Source organism: Dasypus novemcinctus, chromosome 19, assembly GCF_030445035.2.
Source record: "Dasypus novemcinctus isolate mDasNov1 chromosome 19, mDasNov1.1.hap2, whole genome shotgun sequence".
In the NCBI taxonomy this organism is placed as follows: Eukaryota; Metazoa; Chordata; class Mammalia; order Cingulata; family Dasypodidae; genus Dasypus; species Dasypus novemcinctus.
The window spans coordinates 23,518,383-23,544,488 of record NC_080691.1 but is presented as its reverse complement, the minus strand read 5'-3'; the positions used below and the strand labels follow the sequence as shown (position 1 = coordinate 23,544,488).

At 58.7% G+C, this 26,106-nt stretch overlaps 1 protein-coding gene across 3 annotated transcripts in view; it reads left to right on the top strand.

Moving 5' to 3' along the window:
* RBM19 (RNA binding motif protein 19) overlaps positions 1–26,106 on the top strand; it is a 133,093-nt gene that overhangs the window by 22,204 nt on the left and 84,783 nt on the right. For all 3 annotated transcript variants that reach the window (XM_058281408.2, XM_058281407.2, XM_058281409.2), the window contains exons 16-21: positions 569–683; positions 7,503–7,675; positions 10,975–11,035; positions 14,422–14,501; positions 15,965–16,020; positions 19,170–19,286. In XM_058281408.2, coding sequence (XP_058137391.1) covers positions 569–683; positions 7,503–7,675; positions 10,975–11,035; positions 14,422–14,501; positions 15,965–16,020; positions 19,170–19,286 — 602 coding nt within the window. The remainder of the gene's footprint in view (positions 1–568; positions 684–7,502; positions 7,676–10,974; positions 11,036–14,421; positions 14,502–15,964; positions 16,021–19,169; positions 19,287–26,106) is intronic.

Below are 26,106 nucleotides of genomic sequence, written 5' to 3'. Positions count from 1 at the left end.
CAGGGAGCTGTGGAGGTGAGGCCTCACAGCTGAGCTTCAGAACCCAGGCTGTGGCGCTTCTAGCAGGCGCTCCTTCTGAAGCCTGCTTGGCCCCCAGATGCTGGCGAGCTCTGTCCCCCCCTGGCCCTCATCCCCGGAGGGCCTTTCCCTGAGGCCACTGTCAGTGTCACCTGCGCTGCACACTAGAGTGGAAGGGAGAGAGAGGGAGCCTGTTCACTTTCCTCCATGCTGCACTCCCTCCAGGAGAGCTACACCCCACCTCTGGTTCTCTCCCCTCGCCCCACTCCCCATTTCTTACTCTGACGAGAAACACAGAGGGGCCTTGGACGAGAGCCCACGGCCCTTCCCTGGGCCCCAAACTACAGTGAGGGGCCTACTGGTGTGTTCCCGGGGTCTGGCAGCATGTGGGCCTCTAGGTTGCCCTCCTCACCTCCAATCCCCAGGTGAATCGTTGGTACTCTCAGAACCTCAGGCTCCTCATTTGTCCAGTGGGACCAGGTCCCTTTCCAGATGTTGCTGGGACGAGGCTTGTGGCGTGGACCCACACACTGGCACCCTGTCTCTGCAGTTTCATCACGTCCCGCTGTATCTGGAATGGGCTCCAGTGGGTGTCTTCTCCAGCTCAGCCTCACAGGAGAAAGCACCTAGAGATGCAGAAAAGCCCAAGGCGGAGCTAGAAACCGGTAAGAGCCTGTCTGAGATCAGGTCTCATCCAGCCGGGAGGGAAGGGGGGAGGGTGACAGCGCTGAATTGCTCATCAGGTATTCAGCTTAAAGTTCTTTATCGCTGGGTCTCGGGCCCTTGGGTTTTATAGGCAGGTAAAAACGTCCTTTAAAAACCAGAGTGTAAGACTTGTGGGTGCAGTGTAAGGTAGCCAGCTTTGCAGTTTGTCGATGAAAGGTATTAAAGAAGGAAAAATTAGAATTAAGAGGAATTCAGAACAGAGCAAGTCATACTCTGCGGGGACCAGGATGCCTTCTGGTGGAGAATGCCATAGCCGGCGTGGGGTGGCACAGCGCCCCCTGGTGTCCAGTGGCTGCAGCGGCAGGGAAAGGAAGGGACCGGGCAGCCCCACCCCTTAGCTAAGCCGGGTGGTTTGGGTGGGTGGCTGTGGCGCCATCAGCATTTAGGGCTGGACGCTGCTTCCTCGTTCAGGACAGCAGGCTTGGGGGCTCCCAGTCATTGCGACAACCTGAAGCACCCATTCCCAAACGCCCCGATTGGGAACCACAGTCTGGGTGCAGTGACTGCATCTTAGAACCGAAGACTTAGTGAAATTGGTCATTTCACCAAGACGTTGGCATTTTGCCTTTTAGTAACTACCTCTGCATAAGGTTACCCATTGTTGAGCTTATTTTAAAAATAATTTTAAAAGGACAGGTAGTAAGTCCACCATCTGCCATCTCCGTTATCTCGTGAAAGGGTGTTTTACTAAAAAAAGTGAGGGGCGCGGGGCACATCTTCCAGCTAAAGAAGGGCCCTTGAAGTTGGATAGACCTCGCTGCGTGTGAGCGTCTTGCCAGCGCCCGTGTTTCTCATTTTGTGGTGGTTCTGGAAAACCCTCTGAACTGGCCCTTGGGGTACACAGGCGTCTGCGAGCCTCTGTTCGGGAGTCGTGTTCCAGTCAGGAAGTAAAATCAGCCAGTTTCTTTGTTCTTTGAGTTTCCAAAAGCAACCTCTAGTCACCAGGGTTAACGTTTTCTGGCGTGAAACCTTCCTAAAGCCCCTCGCCTTCCCCTCTTTATAGGGGCTTTGTCCACGGCCGTCACTAGGCATCCTTGGGAGCCTGTGTGCCTTCCCATCAGCAGTAGTTCTCTGTGCCGTCCTGGTTGGTTCTTAACTCACCACCACCCCGAATTCATGAGCCGTCTTGGCTTTCACTTTAGTTCCTTCAGCAGAACTGGAGTAATATTTTTCTTAGTCAAAACCTAGTCTATCTTTAAAGCACAAAGATGTGCCAGGACTGAGGGGCTTTGAGAATGCCGTGGGCCCTGAAAATGAATCCAGCCTAGGAGTTTCCCACCCTGCTCGGGGCAGCGGCAGGGGCAGGGTGGTTTAGGCACAATGAGGGGCGTCCGCTCGATGAATGCCCGGTCGCTCTCCTCTTTACTCTGTTCTTTTCTCCTCTGACACTTGCCACTGTGTGTATTTATTGTTTACTCATTTTGTTTTCCTTGTTTTGTATTCAGCTCCTCTGCATGAGGGCAGGGTGGGCTGGCTTGCTCACTGCTGGGTGCTTGGCACCCAGTGAAGCTCCAGGCACAGAGGGATGGGCGCTCAGTGAAAGTTTGTTGGGGGTGTGAATGAGCAAGGGAAGGATGGTTTCTCTCTTTACCTTAAAGTAGGGGCTGTGTCATACCTGCGTTTGTATCCCAAGCCCCTGGCACACAGTGGGTGCTTCGTAACATTTGACGGCTTTCAGTTGCTAGCCCAGCATCAGGACACGAGTGCTGAAGGTGACGGCAGCATCAGTAGTGAGAAAAGCAGTAGCTCCCCTCCATGGGTAGCTCCTTATACCGTCCCGGTGCCCTTCCCCTTTATTTTGCGCAATCCTTACCACTTCTGGAATCGGTTGCCGATGGGTTCGTTTCCGTAGCGGATTGTCTGCCTCGCCCTCTAGAACATCTGTGCCACTGGGCAGGTGCCTCACCCACCTTGCTCACTGCCATGCTCCCAGCACCTGGGGGAGTGCCCGCCGCCGGGTAGAAGCTCGTTCAGCCTGTGCTGCGCGAGCCCAAGGCTGGCAGCCGCACTCGATTTGTGCTGGGCCCTGCGCTGACATGTTCTCATAGCGCATGGGCGCAGAGCTCCAGGGAAACCACCACTTCCTGTGAGCAGCGGTCCTGCTCACACCCTCCTAGCTCCATGGCTGCATCTGTAAAATGAGCCCCATCACCGGCCCCACCCACCTCCGGGGGCCTGTAAATCACTGCTGCTCTGCTGCTATTCAGCGATGTGAGGCCCAGCCAGTGCTCTTAACTCGGCACCGGCTTCATCGCAGCTGCTGACCAGGCAGATCAGGAGGAATGGAACCCGGAGCCTCCTCCCCGGGAGCTCCTGGCTGGTCGGGGGGCAGACAGGAGTACTGGGGGGCAGCCGAGAGGCCAGCAGGAATGAGAGACGGGCCCTGCATACAGAGATGCTGGCGGAGCACGATGAACGTAGCTCCTCCGAGCCGATGCCGTGGGCCTGGAGTTAGAGGGTGCTCCCGGCCTCCCCCAGTGCCCCAGGCCCTCGGCTTGGTGTTGAGCTCACCCCAGACAGACTTCACCCAAAAGGCCCTGCCACTGCCTCCCACGGGGCTGCTTTCCAGGACCCGACCAGGACTCACAGGAGGCGGGCAGTGAGGACGGAGAGGTCGTGCCCGTTCCCTGCCCTTCCCGGCCCTTTTTGTTTCTCTGCTTCCACGTCTCCCACCCACAGTCCCCTCCCTGGTCCTCTGCTGGTTCTTTCACCCGCTCCTCCCTCCGCACCCCACCCGCCTCACCATTCCCCCACTCCCCACGGCCACAGGCTGGTGGCTGGGGGGCTCAGTCGGCCCCCGAGGCCCCGGATTTCCCTGGGCAGCAGAGGAAGATGTGCGAGGGGAGTGGGCGCTGCTGTCGGGGTCGCCCCCTCCTCTCTGAACAGCTCTCCTGTTCTCCCTACCAGCCCCCGGGGAGGGGGAGAGCGTGTTTTATCTCCCCACCACCGAGACCCTCACCTCCAGATAAAGGGCTCGGAGCTCGGGGAGGTCCTGAAAAGCTGCTCGCAACTGATAACAGTCTTTGCTGCCAGCCTTCAGCGCCCCCGGGAAAGGGGAGGGCACCGCCGGAAATTCTGCCGCCTGATTATAATGGGGCCCCGGGTGGCGCTGCGTGATTGGATTTTATTGTGCTGACTACACACAGCAGCACATTTCCCCCGCCTCTCCACCCCTGCCAACCCCACCTTGCTTTTAAATCCTCCCCGCCAGCACCCCCTCCTGTAGCCCAGCCCTTCTTCCTTTCTTCCTTCCCTTTTTTTTTTTTTGGGGTTCCTGATGCTTTTGTTGGCAAATATCTGTTTGGGCTTCATGGGACCTTATTTTTCTCTTGCTCATTTTCTTTTGTCTCCCCACTTGGGGCCGGGAGCGGAAGTCATTTCCAGGTGACCTTTGGTTTCATCCCCTTGGCTCTCGGCAGTCCCTGTGCGTCTCTGGACACGGGCGTGATGCAGCAGGGCCTGCCCTGGCTCTGCGGGGAGCAGAGGCCCTTCCCGGGGGCGGCCGCGTGCCCCTGTACCTCTCAGGGCCTGCAGCCCAGCAGCCCACCCCGTGGGAGAGGCAGGAGCAGGGCTGTGGGCTCCCGCAGGGCGGGCATATGTCTCCGCGGCCGGGCAGCAGGGTTAGGGCTCCCCAGTGTCCCCTGGATTTCACCAAGGCCTGGCTGGGCAGTGTGGTCAGCAGAGGCGGTGGTTAGACCGCAAGACCGTTATTTATCACGTGCTCACCCTGGCCCAGCACGGTGCTGACCGGTTTCTGTGTGTTCATTCCGCCGACCATTCTGCCACGGGCACTGTCGTCATCGTCCCTTTTTTTAGGTAGAAAGAAGCCAGCCTAGGGAGGACGAGTGGCCTGACCAAGGTCCCACCCCCTGAGCGAGCTGGGCCTGTTGGACTGAGGCCCACAGTGGCCTCGGGCAGGATGTGTCGCGTGCTGAGCACCGGCTGTGATCCGGGCGCAGACTAAGTGCTCGGCATGCTCAGCAGCCACAGATACCTCGCGGGCACCTGGTCTCGGCCAGGGCCAGGTGCTGAGACGGCAGCACAGAGGCTCCTCATCCAGACCAGAGGGGCCAGGCAGGCAGATGGTTGAGGGACGCTCGCATACCCAAGCGCAGGTGTGTGGATGTTTCAGGTTCTGTTTCGCAGGTGAGGCTGCATAGCTAGGAAATGGCAGTGGCACCGACGACTCTTGTTTCTGAGGCTCTAAAGCTCCCTGCCGCCTCTGGCCTGCAGGCTCAGGGCCTCTCGCCTTGTGTTTCCCAGGTACTGTTTTCCCAGCAGGTCTCCAGATTCTGCTCCTGGTCTTGCTGGTTCTTCCAGCTTCCAGTTACAGGTGCCGAGAGGTATTGCCGTCAACCCAGATCCAGGGAGAGGCAGAAGGCTCTGGAACCGGCCAGGGCCCATGCTGCTGGAGGAAAGCTGCGTTTCAGCCTGTCTTTCACTTCAATTGGGGTGGGCATAGGGGACATTGATGAGCTGCTTAGAAGTGGGAGCAGCCGTGGTGCCCCCCAGCGTGGCCCCAGCTGGCATGATCCTCTTTCCTCCTGGACAGGCTGGGTGCGGGGGCAGAGCCCCAGGACCCGATGAGCGGGTGGGCTTATCACCCACTGCCTAGGACAGAGGTCACGTTCTCTTGTCAGATGCTGAGAGTTAAAGCTGGGCATTCTCCTCTAAAGCTGGGTTTTTGGCCTTTCTTAAAAGATGTGCTCATCTGACCTCACGGGGTTGACCTTGCCACATGACCTTCTCCGTAGGCCAGTGCCAAGAGGGGATCGTCCCTTTAGATTGCCCAGGAGCTCGTCCCTTCACTGTCATCCCCACCACTCCTTCCTCTGAAAGAAAAATGGTTTTTATCTCTGGCAGCTCTCTTGCCAGTCCCGACGTGCCTGAGGTTTGGGGTTTCACCGCAGTGGCCTCCCAATCTTTCTGGGGCTGCCTTTTTTTTTTTTTTTTTTTGCTATGTGGCTATCATGGGCATCCGAGAGGCGCCTGAGGCCCTCGTGGGCCAGGTGGTGGACTGCGTTGCTCCCCCTCTCCTTTGGCCCCTGGGAAGGGCAGTGGGGTGGAAAGGCCATTCGCTGCTAAAGGCCTCGTTTCCCTCTGTTGAATTGTCCTTTCAGACCTGAAGTCTCAGCTGCTTTGCATAGCTTGTCTTCTTTGTTGTTAGTAGTATTTTCTGCCCTGCTTTGCTTTGAAAGTTGGGTTTTCAGTACAAACGGCCACCCCATGGAGTCCCTTGTTGGGTAAATTGTGTTAGTTCTTGAGGGGGACAGGAGCCTTTATGGCGCTTTCTCCTTCCTGTCCTGGGGCGTGAGTCTGGTTTCGCCTCCAAGCACGTTCCACTGATGTGGAAGAGACAGCATTATCACTGTAGCTGTTTCCATGAGGCTTAAAAGGGATGCTTGATGACAAAGCGGTAGAAGTTTAATTAGGACTTGAAAGCGTCGGGCTGGTATCAAAAAGGTGTTGGTGCTGGGCATCGAGTGGGGGAGTGAATTGGGACCCCAGTGAGCCCCTTCGGATCACGCAGAAGTTCGCAGTACCTGAGCGCAGGTCTGTGCAGGGGAGGTGGGTCCTTTCCGTGAGCTCTGTGGCGCGGCCGTGGTGGTGGCCTCTGCACGCTCACTCAGAGCGGCTGCTTGCGGGGCTGCGGCCCGCCGGGGCGTGCAGAGGTGGGGGGGTCCAGCTCAGAAATGCACCCCCGTCGGGTGTGAGGGCGTGGGCCGGGCAGGGGGCTGTACCCAGGCCACGAGCGTGGAACCTGGGGGCCGCGGGGGCTGAGCTAGGGGGCACGGATCTCCTCGCAGCGCGCTGCTGCCCTGCTGCCAGCCTCCAGGGCTTCCCCTGTGCTCTTCCCTCTTCCTGAAATGCGGTTCTGTCAGAGGGGGTCGAGCTGACAGGATGGAACTACAGCCGTGTGTCGTGTCCCTTTCTAGAAGCACCCAGGTTCCTCGCGCACCTGTCCTGCTGCTGCACTCTTCCCGTATGTGTGAATGTGTATGTTTTTATCTGACTGTGTGCAGGACGTAATTGGAGTTATATTGTGTATTAGGTTTTATAGCTTCATTTTTCTCTCATTTTTTAAAACTGTGAGCATCGTTCCATGTCATTAAACATTGTTTAGAAATGTTGTTTTTAATGGCTGCATATTATTCCAGCTTTGATGGTTCTACCCCTTTCCCAGGCTCCTGTTTGGATATATGTATATATAGTGTGGTCTTTTCCCAGTTTTTCACTGTTACGTCTATGTCTGAATTTAATGTTTTGTGTACAGATAAAGCCATACTTTTATGTATATGCTCTCTGAAGTAGTGTTTAATGAGAATTTTAATTTAACATAATGTCCCTTAGATTCAGGGGGTCTTAAGAATGTTCTAAAATGTTGTAAATTGCCTTCTAGGCTTGAAAGTTCACTGAGTGCTGGCTTTTAAGGAGAAATAACATGTTTTGCTCAGCTTCATGGTCCAGTGAAACAGTTCACAGGGTCATTTATTTTGGAGTTCACATGCGTGTGCCGTAGTGTGGTTAAGGCCCATACTCTTTAGTCTGTTTCTTGTCCTTTTCCCTTAAAAACAGAGCCCAGGGGTGGGCTGTCTCTCCCTCAGGAGCTAATACCCGGCGCGAGCTGGGAGCTGCAGGGTCCGTTCCCGGCGCTGCGCACGGAGGCTGGACCCCCTTGGAGGGCGGGTTGTGCTTCCAGCACTGAGACGTGGGCAGGCGAGACCCCTTTAATGAGTGCGTGTTGTTTTGGACCCCAGCACCAGACAGCGAGAGCCCAGAAGGTGAGAAGCCACCCGAGGAGGGAGCGGACGGCTCCCCAGCCCAGGAGGAGGAGGAGGAAGAGGAGGAGGAGGAGGAGGAGAGCCTTCCAGGGTGCACCCTGTTCATTAAGAACCTCAGCTTCGACACAACGGAGGAGACGCTCAAGCAGGTGAGCGGTGTCACAACGAGGAAAGGCTGGGGCGTGGGCGGGAGCGCCGCTGCGGACACGCTTCCTGCCGTTAAACGTGACCTAGAGGGTGGCTTGGGTGAAGCTGTGGTTTAGCAACAACCAGCAGCGGCCTCCTTGCCGCCCGCCGGCCGCCCCGCGGGTGTCTCCACTCAGACACCCTCCAACGTACACCCTCTCTGCAAACGGCAGCCCATCCTTCCGTTGGCTCCGGCCACAAAGCTTGGTGTCTCTCCCGACTCCTCCCTGCCCACGGCCAGTCCATCGGCCAGTCTGTCGGCTCACGCCTCGCCGTGGCCCCCGGCTCAGGCCGCCACCGTGTTTCGCCCGGATCCTCGCCGTTGCCCTCTTCCAGGCCTCCCCTGCCCATCGGCTCTCACCCCCCACCGTCTGCCTGCCGCGCGGCCACCAGGGAGTCGGCGTTAAAGCCGGCCCGCCACTGCTCGGAGCGCCAGCAGCTCCTGCCCTTGGGCTCGGCACAGAGGCCAGCGTCCTACAGCACCCGCCCTGGCTCTGCCCGACGTCCACTGCTTGCCCTGTCCCCGCGGCTCCCACATGGCCGCCTGTATTTCTCAACAACACCCGCTGTGCCCCCTGGCCACTCCCTTCAGGAGCTGCTCCCTCTGCAGTGCTCCTCCCCCAGAATGCCCACGGCTTCCTGCCATGCCGCCTGCCGCTTACCGCGCGGAGGCCCCCGAGCGTGGCCTTTCCCAGTGGCCATGTTGAAAACTGCCACACTCGTTCCCCTCAACGCCCCCCTCGCTTCCCTGCAGGGTCTTTTCTCCATAGCACTGATGACCTTGTAATAAATGAGGACGTTTACTTAGTTCTTCTAACTTTTATCCCCTGCTAGTAGAATATAAGGTCCAGGAAGAAGAGGTTTTTGTCTGTTTTCTTCATTGCTCTCTTAAATCAATTTAAATAACCAAATTGGTGAGTCACAAATGGGCGGGCTATGTGCAGCAGGTTGAGCGTGGAGTGCTGGGAGGGGGGGTGGCCACCCAGCAGGGGTGGTCCCAGGGCCTCCCCAGTCCAGGAGGAGGCCTGAGCGGTGGCACGACCGGCCTTGAGGCCAGGGAGGGCAGGTCAGAATGCCTTCGGAGGCGTGTGCAACGTGAGAGCTACAGGCTCTGCCTGGGCTGTGTACTTACAAAACAACCCCCCAGATTGTTTCTGTGAAATAAACTGCCCCAAAATAAATGCCGACACAACCCCCCTGGCTGTGGAAATATGTCAAAGACACACCGGTGAGTTCGTTTCGAGGAAGGGCAGCCCCCACCTGGAGTGCCTGGATGGGGTGAGATGTGTGCGTTTATGTCAGTAGAGCAGAGGACCCAAGAACTGGGGGCTCCAAGGAGGTGTTTGGTGAGTGCTGCTCTGAGCCGGGCTGGGGGGCTCCTAGAAGGAACTGCACCTCCAGTTCCACTCCCACCATCCTCTGCGGGGGTCTGTGACCGCTGACGGTTAGGGTCACAGGCCTGGGAGCTCCCTACGGGGGAGACGCATCATTTCTGTACACCGGGCCTGGCACACAATGAACGTGCTGCAGATTTCCTTAAATGAACGAAGCAGTGAACGGCGGCAGGCTGGCAGCCGTGAATTAGTTCTGGAAAGGAAGCTGGCCATAGGGACTGAAGTAATTGATTCCTGAAAATCCTTTTGCGCTCCAGAGCTCTGTCGGTGGGTTCAAGAGGGAAGGTGGTGTCACTCAGTCCCAGGATCTGGGAAGTGGCGGGTGGGTGGAAAGGAGGCCAGCTGTGTGTGGAGCAGACCCCGGGGTGTGGGGGGGTGCGAGGTGAGCCTCTGCTCAGAGACCGTCTCCTGGCCACTAGGGAACTCCCAACCGAGAAGCAGCACTGATGAAGGAGCCGCCGATTAAGCAATTGAGAGTCTGTCCTTGGACTTTTCATCGGCTTCTTCCTGGATCACTTGTATTTTGTTGTGTTTAGACAGAGGCACACATTAGGAGCATACAGTGGGGAATAGAGCTTCGAGTAAGTCAAATCAACAGGTAGTTTCTTTTTTCCCTGGCGTGCTGACTCTCCCGAGTTGGGTATGGGAATGTCATAACCCGGTATCATGGTCTTCTGGGAGACATGCTTCAGAGTTAAAGAATCCTGGAGCTGGAGTGCACAGTCCAGATGAGCTAGTCAAGTTTCCACGTATTCAGAGAGGTCAGTTCACTTTCCTGAGGTTGCACAGCCTGTCACAAGCACCGCGGGGAGCAGCGCCCCGTCAGCATGTGGAGCTGTGGTTCCAAGTCAGACTGCCAGGGCTTCACTCCTGGCTAACAGTGCACCCCGATGAGTCCAGTCCTTTATCTGTCTGTGCCTGAGCGTCCTCAGCTGTTAGGTGGACGTGTTGATAGCGCCTACCCCTAGGGTTATTTTGAGGAATTGATTAGGATGAATGAGAAATCCCCGCTAGGGCATTTGACCCTTGGAGCGCGAGTTCCTAAGCCTCTCCTGCGTGTGGCCTTACTTGAGTCTCTGCATCCCTGTCTGGATTCGCCTTTCCCTGCTCCTTCCTCCTTCGTCCTTCTTCCTTCCTCTGCACATTTACAGACCCCGGCCCCTTCCTGGACCCTGCGCTGAAGGCCCAGCCATGAGCAAGGACAGGCGTGGATTTGCCGTGGTCGGGCTTCAGAGTCTAGCAAGGGAGACACAACAAGGAAAGGGAGCGAGTGGAGCAAAAGGTCATTTTAAAACTTCTAAGCGCTCTTTGACATTAGGTACAGGGGCAGCTAGAAGGGTCGGGACTGGGGAGTTAGAAGACGCTGCATTTTCGATTTATGCCCAGCCTCTCCACCACGTGTCCTTAGTAATTTTCTCGGCTGTTCCGTGTCCCAGTTTCTTCCTAACTGGAGCAGGAAACCAGCCCATTTGCCATTATGGGGACTGTCCAAGTTCCCTAAAGTAGGCCATCCTCTGGCACCTTGAAGGGTTTTGGGGGACTGAGGGGCTCTTAGGGCAAGTGGGGGAGCAGTGTGTTCGGCCGGGGCCCTGATTGGCCTGGGGCTTAAGGGCTCGGCCCAGATCTCAACTCCAGCACTTCTAGCCCTGAGAGGTGCCACCTTGGACCCCCCTGAGCCTCAGTTTCTTCACCTGAAAAGGGGGGTCGTCATGACACCTGCCGCAGAGTCACTGAGTCAACGTGTGGATGGGTCGGGGCCGGGCTTGGCCTCAGGCCCGTGCTTGACGCGTGGCCTCTGTTGGCACATGTCCTCGGGTTGCAGGATGAGCCTGGGAATGCCGATGATCACTGGTGACGTTCTTTTCCAGGTGTTTTCCAAAGCGGGAATGGTGAAGAGCTGCTCTATTTCCAAGAAGAAGAACAAAGCAGGTATTCACTGTGAGATCTAACTCAAAGAAATGGTTCCAAAGGAAGCCGGGGCACTTTGGATAAGAGCAGGGGACGTGTTTTGTTTCCCAGCTGCTAAAACAAATACCATTCAGTGAGTAGGCTGAGGAGTCAGTCGGCTCATAGTGTCAGAGGCTGGAAGGCTGGCTCCCCCGGGAGCACCGTCTTCTGGCTGGGCCAGCCTCCGCGGTTCCTTGGCTTTTCCGTCTCGGGCAGTGCAGTGGCGGCGTCTTCTTTCTCCTTGGGGGCCGTCGACTTCCAACCTCCGGCTGTTGCCCGTGGCTTTCCTTCCACGTCCAGTTTCCTTGGTGTACAGGGACTTGAGCCCTGTCGGATAAGGCCCCTTTAACTGACAACGCCCTCCAAGGCCCTGCTTACAAATGGGCTGACTCCCGCAGGACCAGGGGTGGGGGCCTGAACGTGCCTTTTGTGGGGACACTATTCGGTCCCCAACAGCGTGCTAGTTGATTTGGAAGGCCCTCTTCTGTTGTTGAAGCACCGTCCCCCTGAAACTGGGTTGGCTTGGCTCCAGTGGTCCCGCCTGTCCCGGAGACTCCTGGGCCTGGGTGGAAGCAGTCACACCTGTCAAGTGCTTCTGAATCTGGGCCCCTTGCTGCCTCAGACGACCCTTGAGATGGGGAGCAGTGCAGGCTACTCGCAGGTGGGGTTGCCCCCCGTCAGGAGCAGAGGCCTCTTCTTCCTCTCAGCACCTCTCTGCTCTGGAAATTTCCTAGGAAATGACCAGGGCTGGATTTTCCTCTTCCCTTCCAAGGGAAATAACCCAGATGAAGAACATCCAGTACACCCCACTGAGTCTTTGGCCACGCTGGCCGGGGCACCACCCTCGCCTCTCCACCGGCCTCGGGGGTCAGAAGTCCCCCAGTCCTGCCTCGGCACTTCTCCAGCCCTGGGTTCCCACAGACGATGGAAGGGGGGTCAGCCCGTGCTTTCTCGCAGCTGGCTAGTCCCCATTCCAAGTCCCTCCCATTTGGCAGGATTCGTAGGGCTGCTACGTGTGCCTGCTGAGCACCTGCTGTATGCACCATGCTGTGTGGCCAAGAGGTCTCCTTCCCTTATTCTTCAGAGTCCTCCCCGGGCTGGCAGGGGACATCACTGCATTGGTTCCAAGACTGACGGGGACATGGTCCCTGCCCCAGAATGCCCGGGTGTGTTAGACAAGCGGCTAAGCAGGTGGCTGCAGTGCAGTGTGGCAGGGCTGTGCTGGGGAAGCCTGGTGGGGCCAGGGCACAGCCCAGGGCCTCCAGGTTAGCTGAGGCCGAAGCGGGGAGGCAGAGTGGTCCAGACACAAGTACAGTGAGAAGGGTGCGGGAGGGCGGCAGTGGCCCAGCCTGGCCGCGCATCAGGCAGTGCATGGAGGAAAGCGCAGGAGCTGCGCCTGGACAAATAGGTTCCACATCATTAGGCGGCTTGTATGCCACGCAGTTTGGGCTTTGTTCCAGGGGTAGTGGGGAGCCACGGAGGGTTTTAAGCAGGCATCAGCGTAGAAGCTAGGGAGTCCCTGTTCTCCAGAAGCTTCTCATCTAGCTGGGGATGTGAGGCAGAGCAGTTAAGGACCAAGTTAAGGGGTGTCGAGGATAAGTTGCAGGGGATTTTGAGAAAGGAAGTCATCCTGAGGGCGAGCGGTGAGCCGGGCCGGCGGGCTAAGGTGTCACCAGCACCATCCAGGGCTGCCACCCGCCACCCTGCACGACCAGCCTCTCGCCCCTCGGGCGCTCGTCGGTGAGCTTTCAGCAGTTACCTCATCTCTCAGGGTCGCAAGCAGCTCTTAAGTGTACACTCTACTTCTCAAGTGCCTCTGTGTGAGAGCCCTGTTCTCTGGGTGCATCTTTCACAATTTGGGGGGGTTCTAGTCACAGTCCCAGCAGAAAACAAGAAGCACACTCAGCATGGGCTTTTGAAGAGATGCCTCTGGTGAAGGGACCCGTGGCCAAGCCCTGGCCCGGGCCCACGGGAGTGACGGGGGCTGCCGAGGTAGCAGGCCATGCCGGGGGGTCGCCGTTCCCCCCACAAAGCCGAAAGGGGCCTGGGGGGAAGGGGCATGGCCAGGGCTTACTCGAGACTTGGAGCCACGGATGAAGGGCCCCCAGCAGGAGCTGGGGGTAAGATGGGCCATGGCCACTGCCAGAACCGTGCCCAAGCGGGGAGGGAGGGTTATGGAAGGAGCAGATACCCCACCTTCCAGCCTCTGGTGGGTGCTTCCCATTGGCCAGGCCCCGCAGGAAACCAGAGGGCACCTCTGGGTCGCTGCCTGGGGAGGTGACCTTGGCTTCCTTACCGTCATCGTTCATACAGCTTTCTTTAAGTAGCATACGTAGAAACCCCACCCCCACAAACCTGCAGCCCCTGAACTAGACCTTTCAAATCCCCAAAGAACCAACCCTTCCAGCCCCCACGGGGTGGCGCCGCCTGCGCAGCCCTTCCACCACGGAGCCGCCTTCGGGGCAATGGAGGGACGTTCTTACCGCGTTTGCCGGCAGCGTTGTAGAGCGCAGGGCTGCGAGTGGAAACACAGGCTTGCAGGGAGGTGCTGAGAGGCTCGGGCCCACGGACCGGATACCCGAGGCAAGGATAGGGTGTTCTGAGCAAAGGAGGCTGATCTCGGTGTGGACCCACCAGGCTTAACCAATCCTCTGAGATCTTTTGACAAAAAAAAGAGAATACAATTAAGAAACGTGCAGGAAATGCTGGGAGAGGGAAGAGGCCCCAGATTTTGTGTCAAAAAGGCAATCTGCAGTTAGGGTTCTTGCCTTTTTTAGTTTCCTGGGGAGGGCCCCTCTCCCTCGCCCACACTAATTACACACATACCTGAAACCAGGAACTAAGCGCCTCTGCTGACGTTTTTGAGCTAGTCCTCTCTCTGAACTCAGGCTACTTGCTACCTAGAAATAGGGAACCAGAAGGTTCGAATCCATGCAATAGCCCTCCTAGCGGGGCTTCAGAGCTGAAGCCCAGGAGCTGCACGTAATTGGAGGGTCTGAGGTTTTGCAGAGGGCCGGCCTTCGGTGCACTTGACTTTCACGCCTCTGTTCACTTTACGCCCTGTGTGCAGGAGCAGGGGGCTGCCTAGGTAGAGTTTGGCCGCTCGTCCTGGGAACGGTCATCCCTGGTAGTTCCGTCTCCCTCCCAAAGGCGGGATTCCATCATGAAGTTAATTATCACGTCAATCATCTGTTAATTAATAGTCACCAGGGCCTCGGGTGGCGGCTCTGCCCCCTCATTGCCTGCGTCTTCGATAGAAAGACTAGAAGGCAGGCCAGGAGCTGAAACCTTGGGAATGAAGAAGAGAAAGCCAAGGTCCCCCCGGGGCCCTGCCCACCCCGGCAGCCTGATGTCCGTCTCTCTTCCAGGAGCCCTGCTTTCCATGGGGTTTGGATTTGTGGAGTACAGGAAGCCAGAGCAAGCCCAGAAGGCTCTCAAGCAGCTCCAGGTACGGTGGGCCTCCCTGGCCGAGGTCTGCGGCGGCCTCTCGGCAGGAGGCAGGAGGGGCCGTCAGCCCTCTGAAACGGAGGGAAAGTGGGTCAGAGCCCACGCCTTCCTCCTTCATCGCTCTCTCCACTTCTCCAGGGGGCTGTGAGCCAAGAAAAGTTAAGAACCCCCTGCCCACCCCCTAGTTCCTTCACACAGTCGAGAAACATTTTTACCTGTACCCAGTCTGTGCCCGGCACTGGGCTGGGTCCGGGGAGGTGGGTGAACCAGACACAGGGTCACTCGCTGCTCAGTGGGCCTCATTCTGATGCGGGCCTCGGAGTGAGTACCCAGGCCTGGGCTCTGTGCGGGCTAGGGGCGGCTCCCATACACCGCGTGGCCAGGGAAGGCCCGTCTGAGGAGGGGACGGTCTAGCAGAGGCCTGACCAATGAGGGGGAGGAGCTCTGCAGGGATCTGGGGGAACAACCATCCAGGAAAAGGGGTGGCAGGTGCAAAGGCCCTAGCAGGCACTCAGAGGTAGGGAGAACTTAAGAAGCAAAAAGAAGCCCATGTGGCGGGGGCAGGAGGGCTGGAGTAGGGGGAGGCTAAGGGTACAGGGCTAGGGAGGTGTGTGAGGCCATTTTAAGGCCTGGACTTCATCCTGCAGCTTAGCAGTGGGAAGCTGTTGGGGGCGTGGAGCATGTAGGGAAGGGCCTTATTTATGCCTTGAACAGTCTCTGGCTGCTGTGTAGGGGAGAGTTGGGTCATGGGGGACAGGCGGGAGACTGTTGGTTGTCCAGGCTTGGGACAAGTTGGAGGCAGTGGAAGTGGGGCAAGGAGGGCTGAACTGAACGTCCTCTTCAGACAGAGAAAATGCCTGCCAGCTTGGCCCCAAGTGCCAGGGACAGATCAGAGGGGAACTGGGACTGCAGGAGGCAGAGCCGCCTGGAATCAGCCCCACCCCAGCCAGGCCTCGGCGTGAGAAGGGGCTCCCAGCACCCTTTTCTGATGCCCTGCGGCCCCAGGCCGCCTCTGCCAGGACGAGGGGCAGTGCTTTATCACCCACGCCATCCCCCTTGCTTCCCCTGCCTCGTGACCCCTCGTTCTGCAGGAGGTGACGCAGCGGGCAGGGCAGGGCAGGTTTTAATTACTGTGCCTCTGGAACAGAGTTCTAAATCCCAATCCATGGAAGGGGTTCAGGGAGTTAGACTCTGGCTTTAAAGAGTATACAAACTAAATCACTCCTGCTGCAAGCCAGACCTCAGGCTCACTTTACCTGAGATGCTTATAAGAGATGGGATTCTGTGCCCCATAAGCAGTTTAAAGGTCAAGTCCCACTCACAGCTTGTGAACACCCCTGAGCCCTGGGTCTCTGTGACCCGCTTCCCAGCGCCAGCGTCCTTCCTCTTTGCTGAAGGACTAGGATGCCAGTGGCCGCTGCTCAGAGAGCAGAGGGATGACAAGCCATGTTTCTTATTTCTCAGGGTCACGTCGTGGACAGCCACAAGCTGGAAATAAGGATTTCGGAAAGAGCCATCAGGTGAGTCTCCTGCGTCCTGCCCTCTCCTTCAATGCAACTTGGTCTTGGCCGCCCTTGGCACTGGCCGCCCTGGAGTGGCATCTCATGGCCCTTTGAATGTCCTCGCTGCTCAAGTCTCCTCCTTTGGTCTCTACCTAATTAAGGTGGTGTCACATTTGCCAACTCTGACACCCGTTTCCCTGATGAACTGGGACCATGCCGGACCTTTGGGTAAACATTTTAATACACATGTATTATAATAAAAGGAATGAGTGCAGGAGAAACGCAAATTACACTCCTCTTGACAGTCTAAATAAACCAAGAAAGAGCTGCAAGTTGCTGGTGCTTTGGACAGACGAGAAGCAGCTGTAAAATACAGGACTTTGGCTTTATGGGGCTCTTTTTCTCTGAGCTGGATAGCAGTGCCTGGAGATGGCCTCCAGTTAATTTGAAAGAGATTCAGTAGGTGTTAGAGAGGGAAGCAAACCAATTTGCCAAATGACCAGTTTCCTGAAGTGGTGGGGATTTTTTTCAGAGTTGTGGTTTTGCCCCTGCTTGTACATCGAAATGAACTAAGACACTCGAGGGTCTCGGAGCAGTGCCTGTGCCTAACAAGTGCTCAGTGCTGCCACTGTTATTTCCTTTGTCATCATCTACCTGCCGTAGGTGCTGAAGCGACCGCCTCTTAGCCGTCCCGGAGTTGGTTTAAGATATTTATCTGACGGTTTTCCTCAAGTCGGTTATTTGTTGTGGTCATTCCACAAATTAGCTGCCAGTGAATTGATGGGAAGTTGCTGGGCTTTTTTCCCCCTTCTTTCTCTTTTTTAATCCTTGTGAAGCCAGCCTGGGCCCTCTGGCCTGTTTTCCACCTGCCACGGCCTTGCATTGCAGAACCTCCTTGGCGAAGAGAAGGCCACGTGTGGGGTGCCCTCTGGAGTCTCACGGGGGTTCCTAGTTGTGGCGTGAAGGCAGGAGCCCGGGCTTTGAGCTCTGCCGTTTTGGGTTCTAACTTTGGAGCTGTGTGACCTCGAGCAGGTCACTGTGCCTGCACAGTGCAGTGTGGGTTGTCCTCACAACTCGAGGTCACGTGCAAAGCGCCTCGCCCAGTGTCTGGCACGTGTGCTCGCAGCCCCCAACAGCGCTCTTCAGATTCAGTTCTCCTCCTCCAGGGAGCCTGGCGAGGGCTCGCGTCCCAGCCGGCGTTCACTTAGGTCTTCCTCTATTCAGCCCAAAATTGCCCAAAGCTCACTGTGCGCCAGACTCTTCTAGGCCCGGGGGTGGGGTTTCCTGGTGGTGGTTTCATTCTGGGGCACTGTCGTCCAGTAGAACCTTCCGCAGCGATGGAGATAGTCTATGTCTATATTGTCCAGCAGGGGGAGCCACTTGTCAGCTGTGGCTATCGAGCACTTGACATGGGGCTCATGGAACGGTGTTCCTTGTCTAGTGCTGCGTAACAGCGTGCCCCACTTAGCGCAGAGTTCCTGTGGGTGAGAAATTCAGGAGCAGCCTAGCCGGGGGGGTCCGCCGCAGGGTCTCTCAAGAGGGCGCCGTCACCTGAAGCTTGGCTGGGGCTGGAGGGTCCACTTCCAAGATGGCGCTCGCACATGACCACCGCCGGGGCTCTCCGTGGGGCTGCCCTAGTGTCCTGGCAGCGCAGTGGCCGCTTTACTGGGAGAAAGTGAGCCAGCGAGGGCAGGGAGCAAGGGGCGCTGTGTTCTACCACCTAGTTCCAGGAGGCACTTAGCCCCACTCTGCTGCCCTCCGTTGGTCACACACAGCCCCCAGGAACGAGGTGGGGACTTCGGAAGAGCGCGCCGACCCAGGGGCCCTTGCAGCTGCCTCCCACAGTGACTTTCATTTAAACTCGCTGCCCGTGACACACCTACAGAAGCCAGGTGGGAAAAGCACAGGTGGGGCGAGGGGAGGCTCTCCCAGTGGAGACAGTGGCAGGGGACCCTGAGGAGGGCGTAGAGCAGACCTGGAGTCCTAATGATGGCGACCGTAAGAACGCCTGCTGGGCACTGAGCGCTCACCCCGTGGCTCGCACTGCACTCATGGCTCTCTGGGTCCTCTCGTGAACAACTAACTCCATTCCCTGAAGTCGGCCTGTCCTTGTGCCCATTTTACAGCTGAGGAGCCTGAGGCCCAGAGAGGCCAAGTCATTTTCCCCGAGTCACACAGGTGCTAAGCATGTTAGGTGGCTGAGCTGGCACTCAACTCCGCCTGGCTCAGTGCCCTGCACTGCTTCAGGAGGGCAGAAGTCTTCCCGGGGAGAGCAGGGGCTGGGCCAGGCACGGCCTTGAACCTCACACAGAGAGCAAGTGCCTGGCCTGTCTGCGTGGTTAGCAACCGCCCCTTGGAAGTGGACTTGGTTCAACAGATAGAGCGATTGCCTACCATGTGGGAGGTCCACGGTTCAAACCCCAGGCCTCCTTGACCCGTGTGCAGCTGGCCCACGTGCAGTGCTGATGCGTGCAAGGAGTGCCCTGCCACGCAGGGGTGTCCCCACATAGGGGAGCCCCACGCGCAAGGAGTGCACCCCATAAGGAGAGCTGCTCAGTGCGAAAAAAGTGCAGCCTGCCCAGGAATGGCGCCGCCCACACGGAGAGCTGACACAACAAGATGACACAACAAGACAGAGTTTCCCAGTGCTGGTGACAAGAATAGAAGTGGACACAGAACACACAGTGAATGGACACAGAGAGCAGACAACTGAGGGGTGGAAGGGGAGAGGAGAGAGAAATAAATAATAATAAATCTTAAAAAAAAACAAGAAACTGCCCCGGCCCCCCGGGGTGGTCCTTCTGGGGTGAATGAGGGTGTGGCCAACCCGCCTTGGTCTTCCTGTGCTTCCGGAAAGAAGGAGACAGGCGATTGGATTTGGTGAGCCGTGAACCCCACCTCCCAGGTCTCAGGTCCCCGCTAGCCCCTGCATCTCAAATGAAGGGCAACAGCTCCCCAAGGCTGGGAGGTGCCTGCTGACGTCGGACTGTCTTGGGGGGGGCGAGAATTGTGAGCCCTCTCGCTGCCTTCCTCCCCGGCACAACTCGTTGAATCCGTCAACCAAACGAGACGAGCAGCGGTTCCAGGTGGGAGCGGGATAGAGTCAGCGTACAGCGGGAATAGCTCCTGCCCCGGATAACCCGAACCCTCTCCCCTCGCCCCTCCAGGCCAGCCGTGACTTCCGCTCGCAGGAAACAAGTGTCCCGGAAGCAGACGACCTCCAAGATCCTGGTGCGGAACATCCCCTTCCAGGCCGACAGCCGGGAGATCCGGGAGCTCTTCAGGTGAGCAGCTGACGCCGCCGGGGGCCGCGAGCGCGTGGAGGCCTGCGGAGCTCGGGGAAGGCGGCCTTTGGGCCGCGGTGGTTCCGCCGACGGCCAGCGCAGTGGTCTTTGAAAGGTCACCCTTTCGCTGCCTTTGATTTATCACCTGTAAGCTCAGGTGCTGCTCCCTGATCCGTGTGCGGAGAACAGTCCCCCCGCCAGGCCGCCTCCGCTCAGACGCAGGACAGGGAGGGCGGGTCGGTCTCCCCCCTGCACCCGCGGCCCCCGAGGGGCGGTGGCAGGGCGGGCCCAAAGCGGCCCTCCCGCTGCTGCCTGAGCCTTCCTTGGGGTGCAGCCCGTGTCTCTACTTCAGGGGCTCGTTCAACTCACCTGGTGGCATCTGTAAACACAACTTCTGCTCGGGCTCCGCCCCTGAGTTTGATCTCCTTTGTCAGGTGGGGCGCAGTCATTGGGGTTTTGACACAAGCCCCCTCGGGGCTTTCTGGTGCCCTGCCAGGATCGGGAGCCACGGCTCTACGGAAGGCCCCTTTAGAAATGAGGGTGCGGTACCTGTGGAAGTTACGCCATCCCCCAGCCCCGGCCACCTGAGGACCAAACTCTCCCCCGTCTCGGGCCGGACAGGTCACTGGACTGGCAGGAGCCAACTGGGGGATGACCCACGGCTGGAGCACTGTGCAGGAAGGCAGATTTCTAGGACCAGCTCTTGCAGTGTTTGCAAGGAGAAAGTGGCACTCTGGAACCTTAGAGGAAGTTAGTTGGGAACCGAACTACTTTGTAAAAACCACACTGCACAGGAAGCGTGTGCATGGGCCGCAGCTTGCAGCCTCTGTGCTGCCCCTGGCGCTGTCTGGCTTGGAGAGTAGTTAGGTGTCGCCCAGCACGAGCCCTGAATGAAAGAAACATCTTCATCCAAGGGTGGAAGAGGACAGCGTCTCGAGCCAGGGCGCTCCCCAGGCTCGTGCCAGGCGATGCAGAGAGTGGCTGACCAGACTTCACGTGGGCGGCAGAGGACGTTAGCCCCAGCCAAGCAAATCGTCGTGGCTTGGCTGGCATCTGAGCGTACTCTGGGGCCAGGCAGCGTCTTGGCTGCACATGGGTGACTGTTCAGGGCCCTGAATGCTAGATCTTGTTCCTTCACCCTGCGTATGTCAAATTCTAGCACAAGTATGGCCCTTTTAGAATTGCCACCTAAGCATCTTGGCAAGATTAAAGTGGGTACAAACAGACCTGTATATTGGAGTCTGGAAAGAATTACCTTTCCACGAAATCTACCCTCTTTCCTCTCGCTCAGTGGTTTAAAGACTGGGAAGCCGTTAGGGGAATTCACTTCAGAAGCCCTTGTGCTCCTCCTCCCTTTTTTCCTGGGTTGTACACTGGTGCAGCGCTCGTTCGCAGACGCGGCTAGCCGGGTGTGATGCACGGAGGCCAGCCCTGCCAGTCCTGAACAGCAGGGGGCCTAGGGCTCCCCAGGCAGGCGCCGGCGCAGCGTGAGCAGCTTGGTGAGGTGGGGTCACAGCCTGGGGGGCGCTTTCTTCTTGCCCTCCCCGGTACACTAGTCTAGAGAGCCACGTGAGGTTGTTGTTAGAGGTATCCCTAGCCTCATGCACATGCTCGCTTTAATGTGCTGCTGATTTTTAAAAAGAGTCCAGTTTAAGAGCTGCCCGATCAGAACCTGCTGAGGCCTGCTAGGCGCAGCGCGTGTTGATCAAGAAATAATACCCCGCCGAAGTGACAGTTGCACTTGGTTCCACGGTAGATTTCGGGTGGCACTTATCGAGCGAAACAAAGACCAGACAGAAAGGGAAAAGCCCTCGGTTCACTTCGCAGTGCGTATTTATTTTTAGAAGACGGGGAAATAGTGTCCACTGAACATAATCATGTGCAGTGTCTCTTTTCTCTGTCGTTGTTCGATGGCCGTTTTCATAAAACCCCTGGAAGCAAACCCTTCTCCACGGACCCTACCTCGCTTTTGTTGTTCGCACAGGCTGGGTGTGAGGCAGTTCCCCGTGGCGGACAGCAGGGGTCGCTGCGAGCCTTCTCAGGGAGCCAAGCCTGCCCAGGGACAAGCACAGCCATGGTTTCAGACAAAGCCACTGGCCAGCAAAGGTCATTGGCCGGGGGAAGATTGCAGGGTTTAGGGAACCTGGTATGGTCCACTTTGCCAGGCAGGTCATGAGGACTTGTCCTGCCAGGGATAATAAAAGTCCCAGCGTCCTTTTCGGGCAGCACTTGCTGTACTGAGCACCTTCCCAGGCATTTCCGTCCCCTCCAGCCTCCGAGCAGCCTTGTGAGGGAGGAACCTGCTTCCTCTCCTGACCCGAAAGGGGACTGATGGGGAGAGCACGCAGCCGAGCTGGCCTTCGGGTCTGGGAGGAGCCTTTGTCCCCCAGCTCATTCCGGCTCATTCCACCTGAGCCACCACACCCCAAGGCGGCGTGTGGACCAGGCACTCTGCGAGGCGCCGGTGGTCCAGCTGTTCCAAGAGAGATGCAGTGTCCACTCCCGTGGACCTTGGGTGTGTGGAGGACCGGGAGGCCCCAGCCCACAGCACTGGGGTGCACGGCTCTGGGGTGCGTGGTTGTGGGGTGCACAGCTCGGGGAGCGTGGCCGGTGCTCTGAAGCCTGCTGCCAGGGCAAGCTGCCGGCCCACCCTCCTGGGCCCCTCGAGCCCTGGTCAGAGTGGGCACAGGGTTTGCCCGGGGTCTTTCCTCTCGGTCCCCAGCCTCCCGCTCAGGCCTGGCCATGCCACACCCCTGCACACATGCCCTGGCTGTTCTCTCCCTGTGCGTCTCCCCTTGTCCACTCTGGGCAGAGAAGGCTGGGACCCTCCCTCTCTCGGTCTCTCTCTCTTTCTCCCTCTCCTCACCTCCAAGTCATTCCCAGGAGGTGACGCATTTTGCATCCCTCTTCCTGAAGAGCCAAGCGCCACTGATAGGCCATCAGGGGTGATGTATGTGAGCGGGCAGCCTTCTTGGGGAGCTCTTGGGTTGGGGTCGTTTCCCCCAGATGGGATGGCTTATTCTCTCTCAGGTCTGGAGGTCACAAGTCCCAAGTCAAGGCATTAGGAGGGCCACACTCTCCCCAAAGTCCTGGGGAGCATCCTCCGTGGCCCCTCCCTGCTCCGGTGGCCCTGGGGTCCCTCGGTGTGTGGCGGCTCCCTCCGTTCTCTGCCTCCATCTTCACACAGAGGCCCCCGCTGCCTGTGTCCCTCCATGCCCTCTCCACTTCACCCATGATGTTCTCATCTCAAGCCTTAGCCAGTTCCATCTAAAACCCTACTTCCAAACAAGGAAGGTTCTGGGGGACATGAATTTGGGGGTGGACACTGGTGGGTCACCCTGAAAGGAGCTTCCCATGGGCAGGCCCAGGCCCCCGCAGGCGGGACGTTTTTCTCTTGGAAGGGCCGTTGTCAGCCTTTCCCTCCCTTCACCCCAAGGGGCTGCACAGGGAAGACCAACCCCTGCACCACGTGTCAGCCTTGACCATGGTGTCATTTTGCAGATGTGGGGACCGAGGACTTGCCTGGTCCCCAGGCGGAGCGGAGCCAGGCTGGAAGCCCACCTGAGTTCCTAGGGGCTGAGTCAGGTGCCTCAGTCCCAGCTTTTTCTGGAAGACGGGGGGCTGCCGATACCCCCACCTGCCGCACAGCCTTCTGGGAGGGGCCCCAGCTGGAGCAGGGCTTAGGGTGTCAGGCCATGCCACGGGAGGGACGGCACTGCTGTGAAGTCTCCCCTCGCTTGCCGCCCTGCAGGCCTGGGGGCTCTTGAGAAGCCGGCAGGCACTGCCTGATTCCTTGCCCCTGGAGCAGAGGCCGCAGGCCCGCGGGGGCCCTGGATGGGGTGTACCTGCGCCCACGTGGGGGGCGGTGAAGTAGTGTCCACATTTCTCAAGTGTGGGTTTTCTCATACAACCCAGATTCCTGGGTCTCCTTGAAAACCAGAGCGGGCACGTGGGCCCCGGTTCCTCCAAGGCCTTGGCGGTGGCTCCTGGAGGTGACCGCTCCCTTTGGACAGGGCAGGTGCTCGTGTTCCCCCAGCCCCTCCCTGGCCCTCTTCGCTCTTAGCCCACCCTCTGGCCCCCGTGGACAGCCGAGTCTGTGTCCCCTATCTGGGACTCCCTGCTGCAAGGGGGCCTGGAGGGTCATTCCCTGGCAGTCCCTCCCCTCCGCGGAACTCCACCTAGATGTGCCCCAGGAGAATGTAGCAGCAGTCAGGGGCCCCCTTACTGCCAGATGGCCACAGAGCCAGAGGTGTCATCTGTAGGTGGTGGTGGTGGCGGTGACATTGACAGGTCAGTGAGATGAAGGCCACCCAGCCTGGAGCCAGCCCAGCTGGGTCCATAAGCCAGCTGCATGCTCCAGGGCTGGGTACCTTGGGCCGGTTACTTACCCTCTCTGCGCCTCAATTCCTGATCTGGAAAATGGACCTCCGTCTCCGTGCAGCCCCCCACCTCGGGGGGTAGTGATAGGAGCTACACTCAGGAGCAGAGCCTGGTGCCAAGGAAGCAGCCAGTGCCCTCTGCCATCCCGGCTGTTTAAAGCGAGGCCTTCGGCTCGCCCTTCATGGGCCTCCCCCAGCCCCCCGCAGGCCCCCTCGTAATCCAGCTGCTCACCATGGGCTGGGTGGCTAGTGCCCTTCCCCCCAAGACGCGGATGACACCGAGTCTCGGCCCTGTCCACGGGTGCCTGGCCCGTCGTGTGCGCCTGGCCAGTGCTTGCCGAGCACGCAGATGACCGCGCCACCTTCCTCCGTGGAAGCCTGATGAAGAGCAGGCGCAAGAGGCGCTGGCCCGCCCTTACCCAGCTCCGCATGGCACTGCCACATTCCTCTCACGCTCCAGCCACCCCCGCTCCCCCCAAAACTGTCCCTGAGGGTCAGGGCCGTGAGCCAAGGGCGCCTGCAGGGGGCGCACTCTCTTCTTCGTGGCGCAGCAGCCCCTTCCTCCTCTCTCGCGTGCTGGGTTCCTCCTAAAGGTGTGAGCCACCTGCTAGGGGTGTGCATGGGCGCGCTCCCCACAGGGGCCTGAGGCCTTAATTACACAGGGGCCCTGCGCACCTGTGGCGCCTTGCTGTGTGCACGCGAGAACAGTGCCCGCCCCGTCGTCCCGCCCCTCCTCTCCTCGTTTCCTCCTGCAGTGACTGTGACCGGGTGGGGGGCTGGCTTTCCCGCCCTGCTCCCCTCGCGCTCCTGGTTGTCGGCAGTACTTTTCCAAGGGCCGCGAGCCCCCTCCTCTGCGCTCTGCCGGAGACTCGGGGCCAGAGGGGGGCCGGACTTCTTACTGGGCTCTTGGGGAGGAGGCTGCAGACAGCGGGCTGGGCCAGCTCCCAGGTGCCCGCTTCGGGGATCTGGGGGTCCCCATGCTCCGCCAAGTTCCAAATGGGATCAGAGAGAGAAGTGGGGGGCTGTCGCTGCATGCCCATCACCGCACCAGGCGCTCCCCACCAAGCCCACCTCTTCTGAGGGCTCAGGGTCAGGCCATCAGGCCACCAGGCCACTGGCCAGGCCTGCCACGCTCCTTCATTTTTGTGTCTTGTTTTTGGCTCCTTTTGTGCCATCGGGGCAGAGTTGGGCAGCTGCAGCAGAGCAAGGAGCCTGGCCTGCAAGGAAAGGTGTTTACTCTCCGGCTGTACGTGGAAAAGTTTGCCCAGCCCTGCCCTAGGTGAAGCGTGACCTCAGAGGAGGTGCGCCGAGCCTGGTGAGGAAGCCCTCAAGACCTGGGGCCCGAGGGTCTTAGGTTTAACGCCACGTTGTTTCCTCTTCTCCCTTGTAACACCTCCACACCTTGCGGATGAAGCTGCAGCCCCTTGACCCCTGGAGAGGCCTGGCTGGGAGGCCCCGGCTCAGGAAGTTGCTCTGTTGACGACAGCAAGCCTCCCCCCACCACTGACCCGTTTCCTCCGCAGGGATCTCCCTGCTGTTCCTGCTGTACGAGACCTTAAAGGATGGAACGGAGGCGGCAGGCGTTCAGGAGGGGCTGAGCTCCGAGCACAGAGGGAGGCAGAGCTGTTCTGCTCCCAGTCCTGGAGCAGGGGCCCGGCACGAGGCAGGCGACCACCCCCACCGCCACGTGGCCCTCCTCCCTGGGGCCTTGTCTGTCCTTTGAGGACACCAGCCTGCAGGCTGAGGGCCCACTCCCCTCCAGTTTGACCTCGGCTTAGCTAACGGCATCTGCAAAGACGTGCTTTCCACAGAAGCTCCCAGGCCCAAGTTCTGAGTGGGCATGAGTTTGGGGGGACGCCCTTGAACCCAGTACAGGGTATCTTGGCAGGGGTGGCCAGGGAGGTTTTCTCGGAGGTGGGGTCCTTTGAGTAGAGACCTGAAGGCGGGGAGGAGTGAGCACAGGAGAGCTGGCGACAGCCTTGTGGTGGGACCAAGCTTGGCCTTGGGGAAGAGCTGGCAGAGGGGGAGAGGGAGGGAGGCAGGGTGTGGGGCCCCCTGGACAGGCTGGGACGAGGCCTTAGGGCTTTTTAAAGAACTTTTTATTGACACATAACATGCATGCGTGTGCAGCATATTTAGGTCGCACACCACATCCACGCATGCACACGTACAGGTACAACGTGCGTTCAGAAGAGTGCGTGAGCCACGAGGATGCGGCTTACAGTGCATGGTGACAAATTGGGCACACCTGTGTAACCAGCACTCGGCTCAAAGAACCAAACAGTCCCAGCCTGCCCCCTGGCCAGCGCCCCCTTCTCGTTGCTGCTCTCCACCCACCGTGGGCAACCGCTAGCCTAAAGCAGGAATTCGCTTGCCCTGCGTTCGCATTGTATCTCAGAGGAACCCTCCTGAATGCAGCTGCCGCGCCTGGCCCCTTTGAG